Source organism: Salminus brasiliensis, chromosome 10 (genome assembly GCF_030463535.1).
Source record: "Salminus brasiliensis chromosome 10, fSalBra1.hap2, whole genome shotgun sequence".
Taxonomy (NCBI): domain Eukaryota; kingdom Metazoa; phylum Chordata; class Actinopteri; order Characiformes; family Bryconidae; genus Salminus; species Salminus brasiliensis.
Genome location: NC_132887.1, coordinates 13223484 through 13247328, shown reverse-complemented (window position 1 = coordinate 13247328; position 23845 = coordinate 13223484). Strand labels below are relative to the sequence as shown.

Here is a 23845-nt window from a genome sequence, read left to right as displayed (position 1 = left end):
GAGATGCAGTCTGGACTACAGACTGCTGATGTAGCAAATGTGAATTTTGCCTTTCTAGATGACCATGTGGGGGTTTCTGAATGCAGTCCTGCCTACACAGTACACACCAGCAGTGCCTGGGGGCATGTTATTCTAACCGTAACTCAGTAAAAGCCAGTTGAAGTGGTTTTTCTTACTCCCCTTGGTGATTCCAACACAAGTTCATTTTTCTTAGGAAGCACCTGCTGTATAGTCACAATTAGAACTGCAGCAGGATTCTGCAATCAAAAAAGGTAGAGGATAATATATATCATATAGACAGGGGGGGCATTTAAGAGTGGCCCAATGGCTGGGTTTAATATTGCCTTGTCACTTCACCAAGACTTCTGTGCTTGAAGTTTTCCAGAAGTTCTCCATGGAGGAAAAGGAGACCACGAAGTTTAACAAAATGCAGTTTTTATTCTCCAAGACCAATGATACAATCATTAGAAATGTTCCAAAATAGTCCCACAGAAACTGGTGAAAGGTCCACAAATAATAGAATCAAATGAATGAAATAAGATGAGACGGCAAACCAACATGACTGACCAACTCGACATAGAGATCTGTACAGTATGTGCATGGAAAGCAACGGTAAACAAACAAACAAAAAAGTTCTGCAGCAGTTTACAAACTAAACATTTATGAAGATTATTCAAAAACATGTATATTTATCTATAAAAGTGTGGAAGTGTGGAGAGGTTTATTTCCAGAAGATTTCATACAAAACACTGCATTTGAGAGACATGTTCTAATCTGATGTTAGAGTGCAAGGTTAGAAGCACAGGAGAACAGGAGTGCTCAGTGATCTCCAATGGCCAGAGAAAGAGAACTTGAACATGCTGCTGAACTCAATGAACTGTCAAAGACTATAGAGGTTCTGATGTAAAGGTGTTAATTTGCTAATGCTTTGGAAATAACAGCATGACTTCTGCGAGATCATCTACTCCCAGCCTGTAGGCCTAACTTTGCATACATCATCACTTAATCTGAGAGGAGCGTTTTCATTCGGTTACTTATGAAACCCAAGTAACCCCTGAAGACCTGTGAACCCCACCATCTAGACCAACTCCGTTTGGGCTGGATCTCACTCGCAAAATGAAAAATTGTAGAACTGAATTCGGCAGCGGATTTGTTGACCACAGCTGCTGATGAACATTACTCATGGGGCACTTCCAAAGAATTCCTGAGCCACGCATTTGTCAACTGCTTGACGCAAACCCTTGACTGTCCGTAATTGCTTGCAAGACTTTGGCTCGGAGATACAACCAGAACATGTTATTCAAACAGACAAAGTCAAATGTTTGGTAATATTAAACACTGCCATAAAGCAGTTATTAGAAATATGTAATAACATGGTAACAGTGCACAGGCTCTTAAGTCTGCTCGCAGTACTGTAAACATGTTCGCTCTTCTCACAGCCAAAAAGACAAGATAAAAAAAAAGGGAATCAAACTGAAGGGCGGAAGCTGGAAAGCCCCGCGATCACTCTGAGGCTCAGTGATTACTCTGAGGATCACTCTGAAGTCATTTAGTCTCACCCTCAGCCAATCCACATTATGATGTCATTAAAAAACCTGGCTATTATTATTGAGAATATTATTGTACCTGTATTGTATCCTACAATCACACCATACACTCCCTCACACACACTGAGCTGGATATCGAACCTCAATATTCTTTTGGTACTGACCAAATAGTTTGAATATTACTGAATAACAAATATACCATGTCATCCAACACCAAATTTCAATACTCAAGTAGTTTGTCTTATCAGCATCAGTGACCCAATAAGCATTCTGCATGGTATGCAAAATTAATCGGAGATAATACATATAATTATATGATAAAAATATACAATATATTAATATATATGTATATATATATATATTTATCAGTTTTAGTATATTTATTTATCAGTATCAGTAAAATATTTGAATGACATCCAGCCCTACATACACACACATGCAGAAACAAAAATATTGACTATTTTAGACAATGCATATTTTTTATTTACTTCTACCTGTAAAGTGAAGGCTACGCTTCAAAATAGGCCAAACTGTTTCTGTTAGGGTCTTCGGGCATGACTTTTGAGTCTCATCTTACATGGCTACCTTCCCTTTTTCTCATAGCATTTATGCTTCATTCAAAACCCAAAAATAAAACAATAATTCAAAAAATAACATAAAAAAAAAGAAGTGCTTTGCTCCAGGTAAAACTAAAAGTCAATGAAGAACAACTACATTAGTTTCCCAGGGTGCTGCCTGCAGCCTCTTAACTTACAATTTAACAATGAAGTACCACTTGTTGGAATCCAAAAACATACACATACAAATTGAAAGACCTTGATTAAAACTCGTACAAAATTACACCATTACAAATATAAAATCGGTGACATTTTTGAAGACCTCTTGTCAGTAAGAAATCCATCTTGACACATTGCGGTTTGTCACGGAATAAATAAATTCACAATTAGAAACAGAAGTGATAGGTCTTTACGCACATCTGTCAACCTTTTTAAGTCATTTTGATCAGCCGATTGTCTGTATGTTCTAACATATGCTTAAAAAAACTGGATTATGAAATGTAATATCTCCAACTCTTCATACTTAGAGGCCTAATTTTTACCCTGACCTAGAATATCTTAAATAACTTCACTACTCCTCACCACAACACAAAGCTACTGTTACTTCTGAGATGCATGGAAACACAGTTGAGATGCAAAGTCACTGGAAATCATTTCATAGTTTTTGCATAGCATTCACCCGACTTCACCAGTACACAGTTAATGGTCCAGTTTAAGAAGTAAAGGCTGATCACTTGGATGAATCATGTACGTGCATGGAGGCTATAAGACGAGGCTATAAGGCTGAAATATATATTGCGTTCATGAGGGCGTGATTGATGTAAACTGCAAGGAAACATTAATGATAGTGTTAACAGGCAATCTCCATGAGAACATGGAAAAACTGAGGCAAGTGCTGCATGCGATTGGTCTTGCTTGTAGTCACTCAACAACATTAAATTAAAAAAGTCATTTAAAATAAATTAAAACTTGATCAACATTGAATAACAAAGTCAGAAAAGAACTGAGAGTGAAAAATGCCACATACTGTGTGGGTAAATAATCGGTTTGCTCAGTTCAAGACTTGGGTCTTTGTATTTTTGCAAGTGGCACTCATTCATTAACCCGACTGGCCCTCCATAATCACGGCACCTTCCACGGAGGAGCGCTAAGCCACAAAAATACATTTGATCTGAGGACAGAGCCTGACAACTTAGTCTCTTTCCTTCATTGTTTACATATTGGATATTTGATTGCTTTACAATAATGATAAAAAAAATTACTTAAATTACTAATGAGTAAATAAAAAGTTAAGTTATTAATCGTCCCCAAAATAATATTATTCAAGCGTCTTAAATTGTGTCCCTCTAACCACTTTGCATAATTTAAAGTTTATATGGCTTGTACTGCTTCTTAATCTGCCCATATCTGGTAGAATTTTATACATAAATTAAGATGACCCAAGGGCATATACATAGTCACCAGGTACGGTTTCAAATAGCTGACCTCCCACGCATAAATAAAAGACGAAGAAAAAGAAAAAAAGAAAAAAAAAAAAAAAACAGACAAAAATTATTTAGGTTCAGTGTTACAAAAAATTGCTAAATTATACTGAGATAGTATGAAAATATTCTGTCAATAGCCTGGAAGACACGTACCTAATACAATAAAAGTTATTTTATATGCCAGTTAAATTCAGTGACTGATTCACACTGGTTCTGCAGTGGAATGCCAGATAGCTCAAAGTAATGCCTTTACTTGTTCCCTGTACGGGTGATGTGATAGTTGAAGATTGTCATAAAAATTCACTACTCTGTACACTATAACATTGTGTCCATCTTTCCTCACAAACATTTGTGCTTCAGAAACCAATTCCATAAAGACACTTATTATAGAAATTAGCTCTTGCACTACATCAGTAATTCCCAATCCTGGTCCTGAAGTACTCCTTCCAGCATATTTGGTGTTATCCATGCTCTAACATCACATGATGCAGCTAATCAGCTTCTAACAAGATGAGCCTATAAAAGGCATTGATCTGAGCGGAGGGTTAATTGCTTAGATTGTCAATTTCCTTAATTGGCAATATTGCGTGTGCTCATTCTTTGTCCAACATAAAAGAGGCTGTATCGTTGTTGCCACACGAAAGGTTCCTCCAGTCACATGTGTGCACTGATTTTGAAATATATTTCTTAATTAAACCACAATAATCAAACAAAACTGTAGTGAAATTTCAAAATTTCACAATGCCTCCTTGAAATCAAAACGTAAGAGGCATTGCCAATTGCCACTTCTGTAATGAACGCTTTCTGATATAAAAGACACATAAAATACTAATCTGTGCAGACCAGGAGTACACCAGGACCAGAGTTAGGAAGCCCCGCTACATCTTCGAGGCGAGCAGTGCTGCATTGGTCTGTGTGGAGGCTAGTTGCCTCAGGACCTTCTCAATATGGCCGCCATACGGACTCATCCATCCTGCCGCTGGAGCTGAGGACGGTTGGGGAGCTGCTGTGGCTGCCGTCCGCCTCACCCCCATCAGTCTGAGTGGGCAAGTTGGGGTTGACCAGAGAGCTGCCCGTGGAGGCGCTAGTGCAGGGGGGCAGCATGCGGGAGGGCGACCGATCACCCCCCGGCACCATGGAGAACTGGTAAGACCCAGACGAGGTGCCGTAGTAAAGGTACGGGGTGCTGCTGGTCTGGAAGGGCCCGCTCTGGTTCTGGGTGGAGCCGGGGTAGGGGGGAGGAAGGTAAGTGTGGTAGTGGGTGGTGGTGGACATGCCCAGAGACATGCCTGATGTGACCGGAGTTGGAGTGTAGGTAAAAGTGGCGGGATAGTGCATCCTGGGACTGGAGAAGCGTGTCTCAGTGAGTGAGGACAGGCTGGGGAACTGGCGCTCAAACTGGCGTGGGTCGGCCGTGAAGGGGCTCAGATCAGACGTACCTAAAAGGGAAGAGAAATGTAAGCTGATGGTTATCAAACACACTATTAGTAGCACCTTTCATCTCTTAGGGGCTTTAGTTAATACAAGCTTGCTATGATCTGATATTTATTATTTCTCACTGGTAACTCACTAAAACAAGTGAACAAATACACGTTCAATCCATACAACCGTTTCTCTGTTTGGTAGGTAGGAGATATTTTATAATGAAATTAATTATCGTATCACTGTCTCACAAAAACCTTATAGTTCCAAAATGGCAACTGAACCGGAAAAGGAAAAATTATAATCTTTAATCAAAGAACAATTATTTGATTCCAAGTCAATCTGGAGCATTTCTATTGATCCAGTCATCATAAAAATGTTAAGAAATCACAATAAGACGAGGTGCTGTAGTAAAGGTACAAGGTGCTGTTGGTCTGGATGGGCCTGCTCTAATCCTGGGTGGAGCTTGGGTAGGGGGAGTTTAGAATCTGTAGTTATCTGCCAATGCGGAATATAATTCAATGTAAATTAATTAATTACATAACTATGTAGTCAATGTTTTCTTCAAACACTTACTGAAGGCCAAACTCTCAATCTAAACACTTAAATGAAGCTAACTCTTATGTAATGTCTTATTTCTGTATTGTGCAATTTTACTGTATCTAAGGATCTTGGCTCAACATCATTTTAGACTTACACAACTTAACATCTTAGACCTATTTGTAATCGTTATGGATAATCTGTGTGAACAAGGAAGCACAGTTGTAATGAACTCTACACGAAAAATTAAGATGCTACAAAATGACTCTTTGAGTGATTCCATAAAAAAAACATGTTTGTTATAGAGATGTGACTGCTAATAATTTTTGGCAAAAGGACTATTACATTGAAACTTTAAGCCTCTTTACACTGTTACAAACAGTTATTTATGAAACCAAATGTGGTTCTTCTATGAATCACTTCAATAACCATTTGTAGCACCTTTATTTCTAAAAGTGTAGATAAGAGCGTCCTCTAAATGTTGTAACTGAACATGATAGAACTGTATTCACATTTCTCAGCGGTGATCTGAAAAGCACATGAACTTAACACATTTCTTCCATCTTAAAAAACATGGACAAAACCACGGACAAAAGGGGGCGCTGTGCAGCATTTCTTCTAATCTCCACTCTAAAGACATTAGTTTTTTTTTTCTCTTGCTGTGTTATCTGTCACCCAACTAGCAGAGAGAACTGCTGTATCCCCGGGTGATATGAACTAAATGTCCTAACACCAAACGTCCCCAAACAAACAAGGTAATTATGTTAGTGATTATATTAGCACTATAATCATCAGTCTTAATATTTACCAATACAGCTGAAAAGCCCATACATAGATAATCACTGTCTGCACCCTCTCATCATCCACAACTTCACACACATTAAAGCCTTTAACCACCTCTTACTGCTTACCACTGACATAATGCTGAACTAACCTAAAATCACTCTTGTTAACACCTATTTATTTCTCCACCACTGCACAGTGAAACAGTCTCGCTTATCTTCTAGTGTTTGTGTGTGAGTTTGTTTTGTGCCTTCGTGTGTATGCACACATAGATTTGTAAAGAAAAAAAAACTATCAAAGAAGGAATAAGTGCAGGATAAAGCAGGAGCACATATGGAAGCAGTTTGAGGGGAAAACAGTTTCCATGGGATGCATAATGAGCAGCCTCAGATGTGGTTGCACGTCTACGATTAGCCAGAGAGAAGGGCTGATCTGGTCTCTCAGACCCTCACTTGGCTTTTCTAAAAATTATAAACCACTAATGGGCTGTGGCTACCAAAGCACTGGGCCAAAAGAGTGCAAATGCTGAAAAAGACTTCCCTGTGCCTCTTCCCTATCATCACCCAACTCACCACCCCCCACCCTACGGTGGCCCTTCTCTTCTCTCACCTCCAGCACACTAAGGAGGCACAAACATTCTGATTATGAAGCTACTGACTGTGATTACTATAGATGACTGTAGCACACATTAACGATATACTGTGCATCTCTACATGGATGCACACATGGCCAGATCTCTGGTCTTCCGTCTTCACATCTGCACTCCAATCACCCTCATCTTTCATCTCTTTTTCTTATCAATTCCTCTGCTCCTCTCTGCACAAGCCTAACGCAGGGGTTCAGTGGGGTCACTTCCGCAACGTCCTCACTGCCAGTGCCCTGTGTGCGTGTTGCTGGAGAGATGCAGCCTGGCTGCTATCTTGTGCAGGCCTGTGAGTGACAGGTCGGCACGCTTATGAGAACATGTGTGGCCAATTATGTGCACATTGGGTCCTTGCGTTATCGGCTCTCTGCCTTCTCAGATCTAGCAGGAAATACTAGGCAGAGGACTATGCAACAGAGAGGGCCGCATGAATCAAGCCATCTTATATATCCCTTCCCATGCTTGATCAAGCTGGTGACATTCTGTTGATTTAAATAAATACAAATAATCCGCAGACAACACATTTCTGCACAGTAAATGCACATATTAATTTAAAAATGTGGCAATTATGTTATTATGGTATGTTATGGCATGTTTAATAGGTAACATTATTTTTTTCAATAATACGTTTAATTAAACAAATAAACTGAAATTGTCTTTTGCATATGGCTGCATTTACATATATCTTAAACGCCCAGTAATAAGAACAGTCCTTTATTTCTAATATAAAGAGGGTCTGGAAAAGGCAGCAGAAAAATGAATTATGACTAAGATGTGAGATAAAACTATAAAGTGCAATTTAATTATTTTTATTATTTAAGCTTATTGTTGTATTATTTTTTTTATCAAATTAATTGCACAGCTAGAGATTATACACCAGTATAATGTCACTCTCTCTTATACTTAACTAACTCTTCCTTCAAATGGACTCTTACTAAAGATAAATTACTACTATTAGAAGTAAGCAGACCGTCTGGGTAAACTTTAGTTCCCCAACATACAAACTGTGCAAACTCAAGGCATCAAGTGTGAGCCCTAGATGAGTTTTAAGGGTACACTATGTTCACTTCCCCAGTCGAAAGGGCATGTTCATAGTTTTTTTTTTCCACAAAATAAAGTATTTTTATTGTCGTTATACATACACTGTGTGTCCAAATGTTTGTGGACACCCCTTCTAATGAATGGATTCAGCCTCTTTAAGTTGCATCTATTGCTGACACAGATGTGCAAGATAGTGTGTCTAGTCACTGTGGAGAAGTATTGCCAATAGCTCAGTGGACCATGGCATCAAACCCACAACCATGTGATCAATAATTGAGCACTCTACCAATCGAGCCACTTCTGCCTTTCAATAAAAAAAATGTCAGAGCAATTGTATCTGTAAAAGAATTGAAAAAAATGGAATTATGGAATTATGCTACTATGCTCATTTGTAACATATTCTCCTTTGTCTGTTCTTCGTCCCATCAGTCACTAGGCCTGAGACTTTGCTTTGGGGAAAGAGTAAAGAGGCTGAGTGTAATATGACCCCGAGGTGGGGAAGAACAGCGAAGCAGGATGGGACACCATGGCAGCTGCTCAGAATGAACTGCGCTGGGACGTCCCCGCCCGGCAGAGGGACATTCACAGCCTATCAAAGGAAGAATAGAGGGCGTTAGGACCAAGAGGTGCGTGTGTCTCTTTGAGGAAAGAACAAAGGCTGACATCTCTGAGATGAAAGGGGGGTGAAATCTAAACTAATCAAACCCAACAAGGCAGCTGGCCAGGGTTCAAAAAGCAGGCAATGAACAGCCACGCTGAGGAGTCATTTAAACTTTCACGTTGAGCCTGAGCTCAAAGAAAACAGTTAGGGTGGGGAGCCGGAGGGGAGAAAAGTTCAAAAACAACCTGGCAGAGAGTCAAACAGGTGTATCGAAGGAGACGTTCATGCTTCAGTGTTTGTTTCTAGCACAGGGGTGTACAAAACGTGGCGCTTGTTCGGTTAATAAAGGCGCAGACACACAGATCTTTTCCACTCGCAGAGCTCTAAGTCTTTACAGCTTTTACCTATTGAGGTGTATGAGTCAGAAACTCTATTCTGTTTTATTGTTCCTTTTAAAGCACGTTCAAAGGGACTTTTTCTCAAGTTCAAAGGCTCAAGTGGAGGGGATGGGGGCAAGGAGAGATATACTTTCATATTCCCTCTATTTTTAAGATATTTGCCCGTGGGCTTGCTTTTCATGCAACAAAATGCTTACAAAGCAAAAAAAAAAGGGACTGGAAAAAATCTGCTTTGATTTGACTTCAGTAGAGTGTGTGTGTGTGTGTGTGTGTGTGTGTGTGTGTGTGTGTGAGAGAGAGAGAGACAGAAAGACTGGGGAACATTTTGACTAAACATCACAGCTGATGTGATCATTCACGTAAGAAAATACTTAGATGGAAAAGGACGCCGATACACAGAAACACACAGAAACACACACACTAAAGACACTCAAATACGCTATACACCATTTCCAGAACATCTCCCATCATCTTCTTTCACCTACAATGAGTCCGGCCGTGTTTTTAGGCTGATCATGGTGTGGGGGGTATGGTGGATCGGGCAGGTGGCTCTTTGTATTTACCTGAGAGACGTCTTGGCACATCGCTGATGGCAGGCAGGCCTGTGGCTCGGGTGGAGGAGAGTGGGGTGGTGGAGTGGATGGAAGGAGAAGTCATCTGGCTCAGGTAGGGTGTGTAGGGCTGCTCGTATGACCAGGGTGGAGAAGACTGGGCCTGCCGTGGGTCTGTGAGATTTAGAGAAATGGAAATTTGTCAAAGTCAATGAAAACACTAGTTTAAATAATTGTATTATATACAACTGTCAATAATTCTATTGACAGTAAGACAAGATGTTGAATGTGGTGTCTCGTGTCACAAGTGCAGTGAGTTTAGGGTTCACTGTGGTTTCTACTATTGCAATGTTATCCATGTTCATAAAAGTTTATAATCTCTATCATACAATGGCATAAAAACATATGCAGGTCTATTTGAAATGACTTAACAGTTCACTATGATTTAAGGCAAGTGTTTGAAGATGTAGGTCAGTAGATTTCCCAGTACTAATTTGTGGTCTATAAGCCTCCATCAGCTCCAGCACAAAATTATAGAAGCAAACCAGAAACAAACAAAATGTCTTGGGCCTATTGCCGTTCTCACTGCATGAACATCTGCACAGGTCCAGTAAATGCAAGCCTGCAGACTGGAACCCCCCTCTCACTTTCTTTCATTTTAATAAGTGTTTTTACTGCTAGACCCAAACAAAGTTAACTGAAAATGAACTACAGTCTAGAAATATTCTGCCACTACCTCCATGAACTTTTCCTGGTGCTCTCTGAAAATAAAGGTGAGGCTGAAGTAGGAGCACTCAGTATGCAAATAGTTTAATAGCAACAATGTGAAGAGCCAGCCAAGAATGTCTTCCTGTTTGCTTTCCACATTCATCTGGTAAACACAGCATCTGCTCCGACAAGCTACGGACTGGAGGGCGTCCAACTAAATGGTAAACATTTGCATTTAGCTCTGAAGTCGAACGAGCGTGGAAAGGGTCCAGCTACAACATGCCAAAGCGGAGAAGGAAGTAACAGTCAAATATTTTGACAAAGGTAATAGAATTAAGGTGATGTTATCAGGCAAAGCCAACGAAGAGCTCATTAAAGGTGACACGATCAGATAAAACAGTGTGGAGTATACATAACCCGCAGTAAGCATTACATTTCGCAGTGCTTTTTATCTATTTTAGTAGATAATCAATGCTAACAATATGGAACATATTAGAACTTTTCTTTGCTGAGTGGCTTTCCACTAAACAAGTCTGATTCATTTCATAAGCCTTCACTTAATCAGACGTTTCCCACCCTTCACAACGTCTTCATTTCTTCCGCAGAAATCTTTAATCTGTATGTCCTAGACTCCTAATCCTTATGTCTACACAGCAAATTCAACAAAGTAGCAGTTTGGTGAAGTATTGAATTGGCACAGTTTAACTGTATTAGCCTAAACTGAGACAGACATCCAAACCTTTTGTTGTGCAAGGTTAATTAAGGTGACATGCAAAAGAAGCTTAGAACCATTTTCTAAGCATAAACTTTTGACACAGTTAACTTAGGGTTAGGGGCACGATATTGGGGGGTGAGGGGTGGAAAATGGCGTTAGGACAATTGACTGTATTAAAGAAGTATTTTTGGCTGACTTGTTAGAGTTGTGGGGCCCAGTGTCATATCTTTTCATTAGGCCCTAAATCTCTGGCAGTACCCCTCACTTAAGTTGTTAAGTAATTTCAAATAGACAATGTTTTAGCAAAGCAAAGGTATCTTGATAAAAGCAAAGGCAGAAGCATCTTGAAATCTACATCGTGTCCATATATGTCCATTTGTTTTCGATGTCTCAAATAGTGCAGGAAATTACAAAAGAAACTCTTTATATGATATATATACTCTTTTGTATGCAGTTTACATGATGCTAGTTGGGTCTTATATGGTCCCATTATTTGTCAGCTACATTAGCCTCGCAGCTTCAGTGCTGGACAAAAAATGTAATTTAAGGCCCTTTATTAATGGGGTAATGTTGGAGTTTTAAGTGCTGTTTGAGAACTGGCTTCGCACTGAACACTGGCTCTCCTCTCCTGTACCTGAGATCTGTGTTTGTCCCTGCGGGCTGAAAGAGTTGGCGGCGGTGTTGAGAGAGGGCCTGGGGCTCTGTGTTGGCACGGTGACCCTCATGGCGGTCTGGTGGAAGCGTTCCAGGTCGCTCAGGCGCTCCGAGAACAGCCCGGGCTTGGGAGGGTCCTCCAGCTTCTGCCTGTGTCCTACCAAAGCAAGCAAACCTAAGCATTACTGCGCCTGAGCCAGACTTTACTGGAATCAGAGGTGGGGACAAAACAAGACTCTACGTTTACCAGATCCACATTGCATAAGAGCATGGAACGAATCAGCATGGCTGGAAAAACAGGGAGAGCGATTTGACGGCTGCATACCTTGCAGCTTGGCACGATGGTGTTTCACCAAAGACTGGCGATTAAATGGCTCAGAGGCTCCGTTATCAGAAACATCACTGTATTTGTGTGTCACGACAGGGAAATGAGCTGGTTTTAAAAAAAGAGAGTCATCCTCTAACAAAGCCAAGCAGTCACGCTATGAGCACTTCCCTCAGCCCAGGCCACTCACACCTTCCCTGGTGGGTGTACATTAGTGTACTGACAACACCCGGGACCCCATATCCTGAGTAATAAAGGGCTATACAAATGGAATTGCACTGGAGCCCAGCCTTTGTGTCAATACAGGAGAAGAATACAGTTTAAAGAGAGGCCTTTTTAAGCCTTTCTGTGTGTGTGTGTGTGTGTGTGTGTGTTTCTCTCTTTCTGTTCAGTCAGAATGTGCCTGTCTGTCTGTCTCGCCCTGCTCGGCTCCCCCAAATGGCTGTAAAGTAAATATCAAATAGAAGAAAAGAGAAACTCCTGCTGAAGCTTGGCGGCGCTCCAGCTGGCACAGTTCGGGGCCAGCTACCTCCAACCTTGCAAAACCTGATTGTGCTTCAGAGCTAAGCTGAGCAAATAGCACTTTGTGAGAAGGAGTCCTCATTCGGAGGTTAATGTCTGCTGCACGTAAGAGCCCCTCTGCATCCCGCACGGGAGCGTAATCCCTGAGAGTATTCCCCGTACATGTGGAGGGGGTGGGGGGACGGGGAATGTAATAAATACACGCCCCTCTCTGCTGCCACTGAAAAGGGGAACCAGTTTAATTTCATTTAGGCCGGCCTGAATGGAGGAATGAATACACCTCTGTGTCTATGTGGAACTAGAGGGGCTTACGTGCAACGTGAAATAGTATCTGCCAATATCCTCGCCATGTTGAGTTTTATTAGACGCTTAAAATCATTGAGGGTGTAATGCTTCTTGTTCCATAAATATCAACACAGGATGCACGAACACAAACCTGCCATTGTATAAGTGAATAGGACAGTCATTCCTCGTCACCATGAGCCAGCAACTAACAGTGGCAGACGCACGATGCTGTAAGCATGTCGATGAATAAACCCAGTGCTCTTCTGCAAAATGTATTTATTGATATATCATATATATCAATCATATCGTTGTTTTCACACAAAAATCTTGTCTGTGCATGTTTTCTGACACAATGTGAATCTGGCAGTTGTTCTTTACATTGCGTTTAAATTTCATGATGAATTGAGCAATAGAAATGCTCCAAAATGACTTTTTTTAAAAAACATTGACTTATATATTAAAATGTTTTTACCTTCTCCTGTAAACTTGACATTTCGAAGGTTTTGTGGTACAGCAACAATATGCCCTCTAAGCGCCGCACATCCTTTATCAAACTTATTACAAATGAGCTATAATGTTTTAGGTTACATCTGGGATCGAGTTATGTGACAAAAATATAATAATGTGCCATTTTTCACAGTGTTTCGCAAAATTGAGCCATTGTTCTTGAGAAAAGTCCAAACAAAGACTACAAGTCTACGCCAGATTCATGACATGTTTTTAAACCACATAATTGTTCATGGCTATGCTCTCATAATGATGGATCCCATTGTCCTCGGAAATTGAACAAATCCCAAATAAGAAAACATTGGTTAAAACTGTGTTAGTTTGCTTCTGAAGAAAAGCTAAAAGGAATGCTTGGTGAATAAGGCCTGTTTTTCTCAAAAGCTTAAACTGTGTCTATGTTTGTTCATTTTCAGAGTTAACAGTCTCATGCAGTGCTAGAAATTACATAAGGAATTCTATGAATTCTATGACTTAACGTAGGTTAGGGTCAGGTCGCATAATACTAATTGGTGGCAAATGCATGTTTTCAGATGTCCTGGCAGTTTAGGGTAGAATTGTGTAAAACTCAAAACTCTAAATTTCCCCATTGCTAACTATCACTCTAAGACCCTGCATTGAGTAACAGTAAAAGTAGAGGGGAATGAGGGAATGTATGAAACACAGTTGTTCAGGGTTCTTTAAATACTGTGAATATCCATGATATGGTCGGACTAGCATGTTTTGGCATAAACTATAACAATAACGCCAAAATATCATCCTACTGCCTACCTCAGTTACATCGTTTACAGTATACAAAGATGTCATGCAGATCCTAAACACCCTTTTAAGCTTAATTAGGCAATTAGAGCATACACAGCAAAAAGCCATAAACCCTGGAAATGTAGGGGGGAAAAAAAATGACGTGGACCAAAAAGTCAGACTAAATATCCAGAGGGCCGGCAAGAAAAAAAGCAATAATGTGAGTGATTCATCTCCAGCGAAGGAAATTCCGTAATGCTCACATCCTCCATGAGAAATAAAAGGTTTACGTTAGTGTCAGAATTAAACACATGGAGTCAAGGGTTAAGCTTGGAGCCATGAGTGGGGACACCAACCACATACAACAGATCATAACCTAAACGTCCCGGCATAAGGACTGAGTCCTGAGTTCTCCACTGAAGAAGAAGAAAAAGAACTCATGGACAAAAGGGCGCATGCAGGCTCCGAACTGTTGGCACTGAGGAAACTGTGAAAGCTTTGTCTTCTCAGGAGAAAGAAAAGTGGTATGGACAGTAAATAATACCAGCGTAAAAACACGGTGAGGCTGTGTTTCTGGCATGGATCCTGCCTGCATGTGAAATTTGCCATCTGATAGCATTATGACCTGCGAAAAAACCACCCTGTCCTCATTAAACACCGGCGCTCGTGCTACATCAAATATCAGCCCGGGCCGTCAGGCTGCATCAATCATCCGGTGGCGACACGGGGAATAAAACGGATGGAAGAAGAAAGGGAAACATACATCCGTCTAGATTTCATTTCTTTAATTGCTGTGCTGTAGGGAGGGCTGACTCCTCTGAAGAGAGAAACAATGGATTATTTCATATGGCAGCTCTGCACGAGGAGCCTGTGAAATTAGCGAGTGAGAGGGAAAAAAAAGGGAGGGGGGGGAGAAGAGAAAAAGCAGCAAGAGACGGGACAAGGCCAAACGCCCGTCTGCAAGCAGGATCAGAGAGGAGGGCAGTGGGTGGGGAAGAGAGAGAGAGAGCGAGCGAGAGAAAGAGAGAGAGAGAGAGCAAGAAGAGAAAAGAGAGAACAAGGCAGCCAAGCAGCGCTGGACTGGTGCCAGGCGCTTGTGTGGTCTGTGTGTTCCAGGATTCAGGAAGCAAAGCACGCCAAGAAAGGGCACAAATACTACCAGAGCTTTATAAATCGACAGGCTGGCTTCAGCAATCAGACGCGATGTAACTCCGCAACATAAACAAGCAAACTTTCATCCAATGGCCAAGCCATATTTGTTTGAGAGGTTACGCAAGGCCAAATTCAGCCAATACTAAAAGACATACAGTACACAAAGACGAGACAGATTAGACCTACCTTGCATATTTCTCCGCTGAACGCGGCTGCCAGAGCATTGGCTTAAAGGGCCCATGTTGGCCCATCTTACATTTCTAATATGTCTTTTTTTTGTCCTTAAAATCCTCATATGAGTTTTTTTTCTTTATTTAACAACTTCTTATTAACCCTAAATAATCAACAGGCTGATTTTGTTACTGTGCCTTTGTTACTGACTCTAATATAAAAATAGCTCTTTTCTGATTGGCTGTCCTGTGTCCTCTATACGTCATTCAGAAGCAGTCCAAGCTAAAACACCCATTATAATGTCTACTGTGAATGAATGGGCGGGGCTAAACTGCGGCAGACTGAATCATTGGTAGAAATTGCTTTGGTTTGGTGACATTACAGCTTGGTTGATGTACTGACAATATACTGACGTATCGTGATATGTTTGCAATACTGTATTGATTCTCAAAAACACAGTGTTGATTTTTAATTAGTAGCTTACATACAAAGATTGGTGGCAGACGGTGGTTAATTTTGTGTAGACCGCTAGATAGCAGTGTTGAATAAAACAAAAAAATATATAATAGTGTTTTTATACAATGACAGTTTGTCTACAATTTGATTTAAAAGAGCAATAAATCATATTGCTTACAATATCGTAATTTACTGAATCGTAACCCCTGTATCATAGTATGTACTCATATCGCTAGGTCCCTGCCAATACACAGCCAGGGTTAATGGAACGTTTTGAAACTTAAGCAATGTCTACATACTACATCTGACTGTGACTGTTTCATAAAAAAAAAAAAAAAAAAAGGCTCAATTCAGGTTTCCATTTTTTTGGGCCCTTCAAGAACTCTGAATGAAGCTGAAAGCACCCAGAGAGTTAAATGCCTCTGGACTTGCTTTTGGACTGGTTACTTGCAATGGTCCCTGAAACCACTTTAAACGTGCATGTGTGTGTGTGTGTGTGCAGGGAAACAGTTACGGTAATGTGAACGCGCCGTTCCGTTCTCACATTGTGCCGGCTGTGTCCGTGCCTCTCACGGCAGCAGGAGCCCGCCGGGGGTAATACACTGGAGCCGTTAGCGGGAAAAAAGACAAGGGGATTTTACCCGACTGTATGGCTCCTTCCAAGCTGTCAGGCTGCTGTCGTTAATACGGGCCCCACGGTTTCCTCTTGGCCAACAGCAACAGAAACATACTTTTCTTAAGTTCACTTCGCGATTGGAAATGTGCTTAGGGAAAGTACAACTCGATTATTTCTTGAGCGAGTCAACCAGAAATAGGTTTATTTTCAATGGGCTGTGCTGCCTTTTGTCTGAGAGGCCTGCAGCCAGCCTGTTTTGTTGTGGGAGGCCTACCTGTCGGGACACGCATTGAAACGTTCAAAGCCTGGAGGAACTTCACAAATTCAGCACTAATACTCATTTCTGGCTCTGGTAATTAGAGTGGCTCCACACACAAACCGCAACATAAACAATTCAACATCAGTAGCAGCTTTTTTTTTTTTTTTTTTTATATATACATAACTGTCAGAGTTGACACTATAACAGCACTCTATATGAACAGGAGGAGGCACAGTATGTTTACTACAGGTTCCTTCACACGTTCCTTTAAAGGAACATGATCTCAAAGTGGATGTAGCCTGACTGTACACATGTTTATAACAGTACGAAGGCAGAAAAACAAAAGGAAGAGAGAAGAAGGAGGAATGGGGGACCAGCTCTAAGAGAAGGGTGCTGACGTCATTTACCGTCCTCTTCAAACTGACAAACATGGAGGTGAGGCTTTGAAGCCTGTCTGGCTACTGCTTTATTGGAGACTTCAATGAGACAATAGCTCTTTTCCAGCCGTCTGCATGGCAGTCAAAACACAGACGCTGGGATAAGCTTGGAAAATACAGAACCTTTTCAAAAACAGACAGTGTGTTTTCCATCTTGCTAACGCAATATGCCATTAATACACATGCCAGACCTGCTTCCCACTGTAAACGGTTCCGGTCTGCCATCTACTCCAAATCTGATATTTTCAAAAAACAAACGCTGCATGAATTGATCACACAAACCCGGGATGCCTGAACATTTTGGCCCAGTGGCCTGTAATGTAATCTCAGTGATGAGGCAAGGACCACACAATAACATCCACCTGAAATTAGAATATGATGCACTAGTTGGAGGAGGTCTTGTATCAGCATCAAAGCAGAGAGTGGCGTCCAGCGGGCCAAATGAAAAATCTCCATTCTGGGCCACCCTGATCCAAGCAAATACCCAGTATGACTGGATTTCGGTGATAAAAACACTGCCAAACCCTTTCAAACAAGCACTCCTCTGACTCCTCGACTGTTGTCATATTTACATTGCCAACCCTGTAAATTCAAACATTCCTCGAACGTTCTGTTAGTATCCTTGAGTCAAATGCGTACTTAGAGAAAGACATTCTACGGTAAACAACCTAAAAGAAGTATGCATTTATACACTGCTTTTCTCTTCAACCATGGCCTTTCTTGAGCAGAAGCCAAATAATCAAAGGCAGCATTCCACAAACTGTCTAAAGAAAAAATCTATATGCCTGATGTGCTCTTTGGCATATTGACAGCTGATAATATCTCGTGTGGCATCATAAATGGTCTGCAGTTCAAGTATGGAGTGTTTCCAATAAGAGGGGTTTTACTTGGCACTAATAAAAGTGTTTTGTATTGATGTTGGACCTCAGTACCATCATTCTTCTCACCTCCCTTGAGCCAGTTTCAAATACTGCTGTCCTTGATGTGAGCAACACAGAGCCCTCTATAAAACATCTAAACTGGCCACTCCCAGTCCATTAGTTTAAATTGCTCCTAATAAGCACAGCTACACCAGTACCACCGAATAACTACTGCACTGTGGACTTTGTGGCACATTCAGATGAGGCACTGTGCTCACGAAATAACACAACTTAAATTGTCCTCAGCCATGCATTTTTGAAGACTTCTTCAAATATGTCATTTTTATAAAGGAGTTAAAAGAAAGCTTTTGGGGAAAATCATCAGAAAAGCCATCTGACATTATTACATTTGCCCAAGGCCCTGCAATATGTCTAAAGCAATCGAACGCCATTACCATTAGTGTACAATGAGCTGGCGTATTTTATCTCTCTTTAGATAAAAATCTACTTATTTATTTAGTAGTTTTTCTCCTAACTGATTCCTGGTGTAATAGATCTCTCCTCTTTCATATGTCAGAACATTCAGTGTGGGAGGCCTTCTCCAAATGAAACTGGTTGCCATTGATCTTACTCAAAAGTGCCTTTCCTGACCATTGATGACTGACCTGACCAAAAAACAGATAAACAGGTATTTCATGTGTTCAAAAGACTTACAAGAGACAAGCGAGCACTGTTTTGAGACTATGAAGTTGTTGTGAAGTTTGTCTAGGAATGGTTATGGGTCTGTCTCTTTCTCGGCTCTAGTCTAATACTTCTATATTGAGCAGTGGGGGAATGCGTAAACAGGCAGACAGAGGCAGCTTTACACATTTACAGGAGGTTGCACAACACAAGAAGCCTCTGCGTGTGTCATTTCCTGCCTGGCCACCTGCCTGATGCTTCGAATGAGCACATGGATGACAAAGAGAGAGAATAACGGGGCGAGAGAGAGAGAGAGAGAGGGAGAGAGATGACCAGAGCAGGTCAGATATTGCAGTAATGCTAATACTAACTTGGAGTTAAGGCTTTTTAAACGTAGAGTACTGGCTGGCACCAGTCTGATGTTTCCTGTTTCTTCTACCATGATCTAAAATAAGCTGTTTCTACTTGAAGCACTTTACTAAAGATGAGCATCTAAAAGTAGACTATCGTACACAATCTACTCAGACATTCTACTACCCCACAGGATGAAACACACAGATATCAACTTCACACAGTGGAGTGTGTGCTGTTTCAGGCTAGATTTGTATCGTTTGGATTCATTCCTTTTTCCCCTCACACATCCAATCCAGCATTTGATCCCATTTGATGGGAGCAGCTTGATCCCAAAACCTATTAACAATCATACGCCATCTCCACTTTTACACCAAGGTATCTTAGGAAAAACTATTATGGTATAATTATGTTAAACGACAGGGGTGGGCAATACAGCAGCAAAGATACACAGTGTCATTAATGCACAGCACCAAAAGCTGCTTGAGGACAAATTATTCAGCCTGCTGAACATAAGTGAGTGAGTGAAGGACAGTCAACTATTATGATTTTCTCAGAGTGAGATTTAGGTTGGTCCAGTCCCGAATGGGCTGTGAGTTTAATCAGTGACATAAAGTGTTGGGGGGTAACAGATGGTACTCATCTTAACTCCTTCAGAAGACAGTCACTCGAAATCATTCTGAGGTTGTTTTGGAGTTGAATGAGGGGTTATTAAAAATGGTGTGAGAAATGGCAAGTGTGCCATGAGATTAGAGCTAATTGTGTTAGCCTCACAGCCAATGTGTGAGAGTTGGCAGCCCTGTATTAGCATTGGCAGATGATTGCTTCAATAAAAGCTTGAGATTTGACAGGTATTTAGATCTGACCGATATTTAAAACTATTTTCTTTTCACAGATTTTCTCCTGAATTGCAGTAATGTTTTAATTGCCACCCATTACAGGCTTCCCTCTACAAGTGCAAAACTCATATTTGATTTTATTTTTATTGTATTCTGGACGAAATGAAGGCCTAGGCTGCACTGGGTCTGTTATATTAGCAAATCCAAATAACCAGGCCTAATTATGTCATCTTATGTCCTATAATTATGTCTCCTATTATGACGTGCCCCAATAATGATAATGCCCCAATGCTAAATAACTGTTAATGGCAGATTCATAGAAAGTGCACCACTACTTGACTATGATAACTGTTATGACTGTTATTTAAATGAAAATAAAATAAGAGTAGAAATAGCTCTACATATGAGATGAATGTGAAGGCTGGAGATGAATAATATAGGACGTTACGTCTCTGATGCCACCACCGTCTACCCCGGTCTGCAGTTGTGCAGTCCAGCGGTTACTCACAGACAGTGTACAATCACTAAAACCTTAATGTTTACTTCAACACAGGCCATGTTTGGAAGTCATAAACGTCTATTTCCCTTGAGAACAGAGTTGGAAAAAAGGATGAGCCAAGAGTGTGTGAGATCAAAGCTCTGTCAAATCAGCGATGCCACGGGGCACTTTTTAATCCAATAATGAATCATGATCATACACTGGTATGAAGTGGCTCCAAACTTCTGCTGCCAGATGTGTTAATTGAGAGGAACAGGGGTGGATGGTGGCGGAGAAAAAAAAGAACTGCTTGTGAAGTGATAGCATTGATTTTGCAGCCAAAAACTTTAGCGGATAAAAAAATGTATCTATCTATGTATCTAAGAATAAAGAGCCTGTGGGAACAGCTGTGTGCCAGGCTGCTTGGCGCTGATATCACTGTTTCTATTCAATATTCTTTTTTTTTCTTTTTTTCTTTTTGCAAAGGCACTGATATGTAAAGGTTGGTTCTAGAGCACATCTGCTGAGGGATGATGGCAGAAGTACTGACTGTTCCTGGGTGCACAACCATGGATAGATAGGGAAGAGTACAACGTTGCTACAATAGATTTAAAGAGAAGTACAGGGCTTATAAAACAATACAAGAGGATCATCTGCATGAAGAAAAAAGGAAGTGAACAATCTAACACAATCACTTACTAAAAAGCTCATGATGTCATGAGGCCAGTTCCTAAGAACCTCTTCTAAATTGTAAACAGCAACGCTTGTCAAATTATTGTAACTGTCATGTCACATCATGGAGCTTGCTCTTGACTGGTTTCATGACTGAGTGCAATAAATGATGCCATGTGTATGAAGAGCAGGAATGATGATATGTGATATTTTCAAAGATGTATGTTTTAATACCCCACGTCTGTCAATAATGATTAGCAGGTGCTGGAGTGCAAGCTCGCTTTATAAGATTTGTCTGCCACAAAAGGTTGAGTTTTGCAGACTTTTGGCCAGAATGTCAACCTGCGACAGGCATTAACATAAACACTCACTGAAGCCAGTCAAGCTCTATATGGTCCTTGTTCTGTTCTGTGCCACATGAAAGTCATTCATGACAGCTTGTGTGTATTTACAGCTTCTGGGGCCTCGTGTGAAAATTGAAATTTGGCAGTTTTTTTTTTCTCCAGGTAGAGAGAGCCCTCATGAGTTGTGAGAAGGCCCCTTGCCTTGTACAATTCCAGGCACCAACTCTGAAGAAAGTGGAATTCTGCATACGTAGTCGGACGATAGCTGATGCCATGTGAGGCAAAATAAAGAACAAGCTGCAGGGTTATTATTCAGTTAATCTAAAGTTAATGGATATGTGATATCTCATGCATTTTATTTCATTTCTTCATTTTGGCTGAATTTTAAGGATGCACTGTATGTTGTATCAACAAATAAATGTTCTAAATCTTTGTTAAACAGACCCAAAATCTGCGATTTCCTGCCTGTGCCTCTGTAATCTGCATAAACAAATGGAAAGAAAAAAAACACCTCATATTTGACTTAGTCAGTTAGGTTTTAGTTTTGTCACATGCCTTTAATGACTGTACTGGTACTGACGATAGGGCTGGGCAATTCATCTGAACTGGCATTCAGAGCTGCAAATGAAAGTAAATTTGCCCATGCTGAATATTTAGAATTGTAATTTTGTTAATGTATTTTTAATTAAATATTATGTAATATGTAAATTATGTAAATTATGTAGCCACATGATTCTGCCTTGTATCTCTGAAATAAAGAACATAATATACAGCAAATCTGACTTTACTTTTTGGATACTATGGAATGCAAAACATGCTTCCTAAGTCTTGTATAAGACCAGTCCAGCAACCTTGAATTAGTAACCAACATTAGTTTCCATATAGTTTCCAGACTGCCAGTGCCTGTGTATCTGTGTGTGTGCCTGTATGTGCATGTGTTCTGAAGAAGGAGCTTCAGGTTAAAGGTTGAGGGGCCAGCGCTACACGTTGAAGGACACAGACGAGAGGCAGATACAGCAAACATTTTGGCAAGGCGAGCGGCACGGCGGCACGTGTTTGTGTTTGCCTCTCACTTAGCACGCCTGTTGCTACTCAAAGGGTGCCTTTGTGCATTCAGGCATGCTGAATCCATTTTTTAAAACAGCACCCTAACACAATCCATGCATCCATTCATCCATCATCTTTCTCCCCCCCCACCCTTCCCCGAACTGGCCGCCACTTCCCACCTCTAGGCTGATGATAGGGGGCAGGATGCCAGTATAGGCCAAACGTGGTCGGACAGCATCATTCATCTTTCGCAGTGGCTTCAGATGCATGCACCTCTTTGTGTGTGGTAATCGTTATCACATGATGGGCGATATTTGGGGTGGGGCGGGTAAGGGGGGGTACTCACTTCTTGGCTCTCGTGGTCCGTCCACTGTGACCTTTATGGCTCGGTGGTAAGTAGCCACTTGGGGTGGGTTTGTGAATACTGTGATTGTCAGAGTGAAGCTCTTTCCTGCAAGACACAAAAAGGTTCATAGCCTGTTAGCCCTCGGCACAATGTCCCACATTCACTGCTGGCCCTGCATTTGCATTTTCTATGCTGCTGATGGTGATGATGACTGTGGGCTTTTTACTGCCATGGGAGTTAATATATTTGAAACACTGAGGAAACAATAGACAATAATGCTATCAAATGGAAAAAACTAAACAAAAAACGGTTACCAAAGAGCTGTATTAAGTGTTATAGGACAAGCGAGTGAGTTGTGTCAAGTTCTACTGTATATAAGAGAGGATTTTAGCAGAATAAACAGAGTAGCGTGCTAGCTATTCTATTGGGCATGATAACTACTGTAATGTCTTTTTAATTTCATAGCAGTAAATCATTAAAAAATTGTATTTCCTAAATGTATGGACCCATGCGTCAGTGTTCTTAGGCTGGCTGTTTTTGGGCCTTCCAATGTAAATGCAAATCCCAAGTCCTAAAGGGATACTATGGTGCCTCTTCTGTCCTCATATGACCTTTCAGTCAGTGAAAAGAAATGGCATATCTGTATTGATGGGTATCCGTATCAGGCTGGTATCAGCAGAAAATACCAGATGAAATTTCAGAAGGAAAATACGATCCAAACCTGTTACAAATCTAGCCTGAAACACCACACACTCACACTGCGTGTATTTTCCTGTGGGGTAGTATTTAAATGTTTGAGAGCATGATAGCCAACTAAAGGTGCTCATCTTTAGTGAAGTGCTTCAATTAAAGCACTTCACAAAAAAAAACCCCCAAAGGTCTGGGTTTTTCCGAAAGCATCTAAGAACAAAGATGGTTCTTAAATGGTCAAGCAAGCATCGCACTGAACACTCACTCTACCAGTTAAAGCATTATATTTAGCAATCCTATCTTAAAATAACAGCTTCAGACTAATTTTGATACTCCTTTGACTGTAATGGACTGTAATGGACTGATCGGCCAGAATGCTGCTGCTGCACTATGGGCTTTTGGTGGAGCTGTACAAGACCTCCCGC

The 23845-nt window shown here is 40.9% G+C and overlaps 1 protein-coding gene across 2 annotated transcripts in view; it reads right to left on the bottom strand.

Moving 5' to 3' along the window:
- Positions 1-453: 453 nt before the first annotated feature.
- runx2a (RUNX family transcription factor 2a) overlaps positions 454-23845 on the bottom strand; it is a 30853-nt gene continuing 7461 nt past the window's right edge. The window contains exons 3-6 of one of the 2 annotated variants that reach the window (XM_072689268.1): positions 22731-22835; positions 11625-11801; positions 9580-9741; positions 454-5027 (exon numbers count right to left, since the gene is read on the bottom strand). In XM_072689268.1, the coding sequence (XP_072545369.1) occupies positions 4531-5027; positions 9580-9741; positions 11625-11801; positions 22731-22835 (941 nt within the window). In that variant the 3' untranslated portion in view covers positions 454-4530. The remainder of the gene's footprint in view (positions 5028-9579; positions 9742-11624; positions 11802-22730; positions 22836-23845) is intronic. The other variant, XM_072689269.1, reaches the window with a different exon arrangement.